Genomic DNA, 5,584 nt, shown 5'->3' with positions numbered 1-5,584 from the left:
AAGGGAAGGGAAGGGAAGGGAAGGGAAGGGAAGGGAAGGGAAGGGAATGCTTTGCAAGGACATGCTCCCCAAGGGCTCCCTCCCATACCTTGGATGGGGCTGTTCATTCTCAACAAGTGATAGGGTAGAAACAGCAACAAGGAGAGACGCAGGGAAATTGTGGTTGTTGTGTGATCATGGATGCAGTTGGTACCCATCTTCCCATCTTCAGGTACTCGCTTGCATCCCAACATCCACAGGGCAAAGGAACCTGTCCTGGTAACAGAGTGGTAACTGTGCAGCTCTAAGTCCCAACTATGGGTAGGGTCTGAGAGAGAACTCAGCTGCCGCACTCCTCAGTGTGTCTGCACATGGCTGAAGTGATGAAAGTGGAGCAGGGGAAATCAGAGGAGTGGAGAAGGGATTGTAAAATAAAAGGATGCAAAGAAACCCCTTTGTGTTGTCCAGTCAAACTGCAGTGGTGCATTTCTTTGCAAAGAGTCCCTTCTCTGTTTTTAAAACAGGACCTTTCTACAGGACTTTTCTATATGTCCACATTAATCTGCAGGCAGAATTGTGGATGAGATCGTGCATGGTAGCGAGCATTGCTCTGCAGCCAATGCTGGAAGCCTCAGCTGGGTGTTCACCAACAAAAAATAATGAAATAAAGAACACACACATGCAGAGTTAAACCCAATTTAACAAATCTGTAAATGTCGTAGTGTAGAATGAAAAAGTACAGTACATCTCTGTCAACTATTCTCTTTTTTCTAGAATCAGAAGCTGCTGCTTGTATGTTACTGCACACATTGCACTGAGACAAAGAGCAGTCCTGGACATATGGCCACTGAGCATTAAAGCCAACAAATAGCATAACTCAGCCCACAAACGGAGGCTGAGCTCCTTTTGTGTCCCGCAGAATCCGGAGCTGTGGGCACCCAGCACCGAAGCAGAAGCGCCGATCTCCTCCGGGCTGTGTTGGTGGCTTAGCAGAAAGTCAGACTGAAAGCAAACAATGACTGCGAGTGCCACCGAACTCCTCGGCGAGACAGAGCTGCAGCAAAGCTTTTCCTTTATGCCCCTGGCAGTGGCAGCTGGTTCTGCCTGGGCACCACAATGGCATCAGCCACATCCCGCAGTGGTGGCACAAGGAATGGAACGGGGGATGCTCTGAGCTAATGGCACAGCCATTAGATTACCATTATTCTGATTTCTGAGAAATCAGAAACCATCATAAAAGCGGTGGTTGAGTTTATAGAGCTGGAGCTCCGAAACAGAACTACGGATTATGACAGGTTAATGGGGATTGTGACATTCCCTATACATGTAAATAAACAGTGAATTCGAGAACCTCTGTTTTCCCAAAGCAGCAGTAAATAAAAGTCTAACAGAGACCTCATGTAAAGGAACCATATGCTTATAATTATACAAACATTGTAGATCCCCTGTGTGAAATTTCACATCCTTATTGCTTCTATTTTAATGTTTACAAAGTTAGCCGTAATTTCTCAAAAACAAATCTGATCCTAAACAGGAAAGACAATTTCCTACAGAATTTTCATTTTCTGCCCCAGATCGAGCACAGTGAGGACCGCTCCGACGCTACAAACACCCTCACTTTCTCATGCCGCAGTTTGGTTCCCGACTCCGGGATCTGTTTGGATGCTCCAGGAAGGCAGGAGCTGCTCCCCTCCTCATGTCCATATATTACACTGTTCATTGGAAGCGAGAGACAATGTGGTTCCAATCTAGTATAGAAACGCAGAGAGTTTGCAGAGAAGCGCCGCTGCCACTGCTTCGTGGCAAAATAAAGAGCTGTAAAAAGCAGCAGCATCACGATGGGTTACCCTGTTCCTTCCTCAGCTTTTCTTGTGAAATACCAACACAGAGGCAGAAGTGAAAGGAGCAGCCCTATGGCAGTCCTGCACCATGAGGTCCCCGGCAAGCTCCCACCACACCGTGACCCCATGCAGTGCAAATATCCCTGCCAGAGCAAGGCATTGTGCAGCAGCACTGCCACGAGGAAGCAGAGATGTTCGGTATGTTTTAGCTGAAAGCAACAGGGGTCCAATTCTTCAGCTCTGGGTCTCTGGAAGAGGAGTCCCATTTGCACGTTGGGGCTGGCTGGGACCAATGCATCACTAGAAGGTAGCACATGGGAACCACATGGAAATGTTGTGCCCAATCTGTTGCGCCCATAGGAATCCCTGCATCCTCACTGTGTGGAGGATACACATACTTTGCCTGGGTAGATTCACTGGTCATCCTGGTAGAAGAGGATTTTACTGCACAGAAATAAAAATAAGTGGTGGACCATTCGTGGATTGTTCATGTTAAAATAAACCACAGCCTCTCAGTCAAAAAATAATTTCAAAAAAAGGATTCAGAGGGGGGAAGGCTGGATCCAAACAGATCGACTCTACACAAATGCCATTCGCACATCTCTATGCAAATGCCACTCGCACATCTCAGCAAATCTCATAAAAGCCCACAAAGCAGAGATGCAATGAGTGCTGCTTGGGGCATCACATGTGCAGGGATGGATTTCAGCCTCTAGCACTGGCTGAGTATTGTTGCTCACTTCGTGACTATAACAAGAGAAATCTTCACTGACTTTCCAAGGGCAAAAGAAATTTACCTTTGCTTGCAACCATCTCCTAGTTTTCAAGTGTTGCTTCTGGTATTTTGTTATTTTTTTTTTTCCAAGATGAGCAAAGTGACAGAAAGCAAAAAACTTGGAATGTGTGAAAGTGATGTGTTCTGGTGCAAAGGAATTGGGGAAGCTCTTCATAAAACTATGGCTCAGAGGGCTTTGCCCGATCGCTTCTGTTTAAAAGTATATCGAATAGAGAATGGTTACACAATATCTATAATGCAATTATAAACTGAAAAGTGGCCAACTTTTATTGTTGAGAAAACCAGAAAGGAAATCAGTTTAAAAAATGCCATTATTCTTCTCCGGCTGCTGCTGTTACTCCACCACTCTCACTATGCCGCTGCCGCCACTGTGCCGTGCACTGAGCCCTGGGGCCATTGCATGCCACTGGCACTGCTTCCCAGACCTCGTGCCCCCATCTGCCCCATACCATCCCACATCCAGACGTCGGGCACTGGCCACATCGCCAACCCCCAGCAGTGCCGAAAGCCCCGCTCCCACTGCGTGCTCTCAGTCCGCTACTGCACTTAGCTCACTGTCAGGACAATTAACTGCATGCTCCTGAACAATGGCATTGTCTTCTGTGATGTCAATAGGACACCCTGAGCAGCGGGGCCTGACGCTGCCATAAACCAAAGAGCAGCATGGGCGGTTGTAGCGCAGGTAGAATTGAAGTCAGAGCAATGGAGGTGGCTCTCAGGACCACTCGACCCTTGCAGCTTTGCATTAGTATGAAACCACCTTCCCCTGGGAGGAGAGGAGGCCGGTGGGGGAAAATGCAGAGAACAAAGGGAGAATGGAGAGACAGACCGAGAGACAAAGGGAGGAAGGGCTGGGCACCCGGGGAGCTGTAGGGGATCCTGTGATGCAGCGGGGCGGGAGCCGTGCGGCACAAGGGGACCACAAGGAGGGGATGTGGGAATGGAACAATATCAGAAAAGGGAAAATAGGACAATGAAATGCAGCGTCATAGAAAAGAAAGAGCCTGGGGGGCTCGGGTTGGGCAGAAGTTGGTTGGCAGAGAAGAAACTGGAGCTGGGCAGCTGATGGGAGATAGCAGCCAGGAGCGTGGAAAGAGCGGAGAGGGCACCAAGGGGGCAGAAGGAAACAAAAAGAGGAGTGATAAGGCTCCGGAAGGAACTGGGTCACAGCCAGAAAAAACAGCCAAAATGCAAAGTGAGGGGCGGAAAGGATGGGAACGGCAGAGAGGAGCAGAGGAAACAAAAGTGAGGCAGCAGAGAAGTGGAGCTGATGGGAGGGGAGGTGTGGGGGTCCCAGAGCAAGGAACAGCAGATGAAAAGAAGGGGAATGGTCAGAGGGAGGATGGGGAGACAGGGAAAAGGCACAAGGAGCAAAAGCACAATAAATAAAAGGGGGTAAAAAACCAGGATGAAGCAGTGAAGGAATTGATTCTACAGAAACGTTGCCTCATTTTTGCACTGTCACTGATACTCTTTTGTAGCTCAGTTTCTTCATAATTCATCTCCCAGCATCTCTCAGTACTTCTATCCTACCATAAAGCAGCCAAGACAAGGACTGGCCCTCTCGAGCCCAAGTGAGCCCCTGCCCCTGGCATCAGTTTGATCCTTGTTGGAGCTGCCTCAAGAACTTGAAAACTGAGCCTCTCATTGGCTTTGGAGGTCCCCTTGTTGTTTCCATCTCCATTGGCACCCTTCCCAGGATCTGTCCATTGGTGGCCCCATGGCAAACCAGGACCTAAAAGGACAGGTGCCTGCCCCCTGTGCCTCACCTCACCCTGTGTGCACATCCTGCTCTGGGAGCAGTGCCAGAGTCAAGGCACGGGCTGCCCTCCCTGAGTGGAACATGAGAAGCAGTGAGAAAAAGAAAGTCTGAGGTATGATGGCATGGCCCATGAAGAACTACTGCTGAATAAGGAGCATTGCCAGGGATGTCAAGTTCCTTTTATTTATAATGACACATTCCCTTTATTTGCTATAGACAGAGCATTTGCTGCATGTCCCTGCACGTGTCCCTGGAGCTGCAGCTGAAAGGAGAGGAAAATCCACCATTGACAGAACTGGGACAGATAGCAGAGGTGGGAAGAAGTGAGGAGTGGAAGACAGCAGAAGAAACTGGGGAGAGCAGAAAGGTCAGTGTGGGACAGAGGGCAACAATGGAGCAGAGGAGGAGGGACAGGACTGCAGGAGCAAGAGTGCAGTGGTTTGGAGAGGATGATGAGAAGAAGGTCGAGAAGCAGTAAGGAGTGAGCTGGAGGGTGGAATAATGCCAATTTGTCCACTTTGTCTATAGCTCTGAGCTCTGCAGCTGGATGCAACCATTTGGAAGTTAAGTCTTTCTCTGCAGGATGCATCTCTCTGAAAAGCTCAATGCAAAGGGATGGGTGAGTCCTGATGGCACAGGACCCTGCTTGCTCTGTTAATCTCCCCAGGTGCTGCCAATCTGTCAGTGCCTTTCTCAGCCCATAGGCCAGCATCGTGTTCTTCTCGGGAGGTTCCCTTTGGGGGCAATTCTAAGGCAAAGACACCAGCCTGCAGCTCTTCACTCATGCACTTTCCCTTTCCTCCCAGAGCTCAGGCCCTGCCTTGGAGCTGCCTACTCACAGGGCACATCTCCTATAGAGACCCCCACTTGTGACAAGTTCTGCTTCTGAGAACATAGCCACGGCAACAGGACCAAGCCCACGACCACTGTCTGAGCACACCCACACCCGAAACCCCAGCCGCCGACTCGCTGCTCCCATCCATGTGGAGCAAAGGACACAACCGCGCTCCTCGGCCCTGCCGAGCCCCCGCCGCCCCCGGCCGTCTCGGGCACCCAGCCCGCCCCGCGGGGCGGTCCGCGGCGGGGCGGTCCGGGCGGCGGCGGGGCGGGGCGGGCTGCTCCGGGCCGGGCCCGCCCGGGTGCAGTCCCCGTTCCGCGCCGCTCCGCCGCGCAGTCCCCGCCGCACGTCGGGCCGCCGCCGGAGCC

General features: G+C 50.9%; 1 protein-coding gene across 1 annotated transcript in view; it reads left to right on the top strand.

Annotated features, from left to right (window-relative positions):
- The first annotated feature begins 4,610 nt into the window (after positions 1-4,610).
- GDF6 (growth differentiation factor 6) overlaps positions 4,611-5,584 on the top strand; it is an 8,921-nt gene continuing 7,947 nt past the window's right edge. The window contains exon 1 of the mRNA XM_042869496.1: positions 4,611-4,852. Coding sequence (XP_042725430.1) covers positions 4,611-4,852 — 242 coding nt within the window. The remainder of the gene's footprint in view (positions 4,853-5,584) is intronic.

Source organism: Lagopus leucura, unplaced genomic scaffold, assembly GCF_019238085.1.
Source record: "Lagopus leucura isolate 7727_CA_CO unplaced genomic scaffold, USGS_WTPT01 Super-Scaffold_100002, whole genome shotgun sequence".
In the NCBI taxonomy this organism is placed as follows: domain Eukaryota; kingdom Metazoa; phylum Chordata; class Aves; order Galliformes; family Phasianidae; genus Lagopus; species Lagopus leucura.
This window is presented reverse-complemented; position numbering and strand designations above follow the sequence as displayed.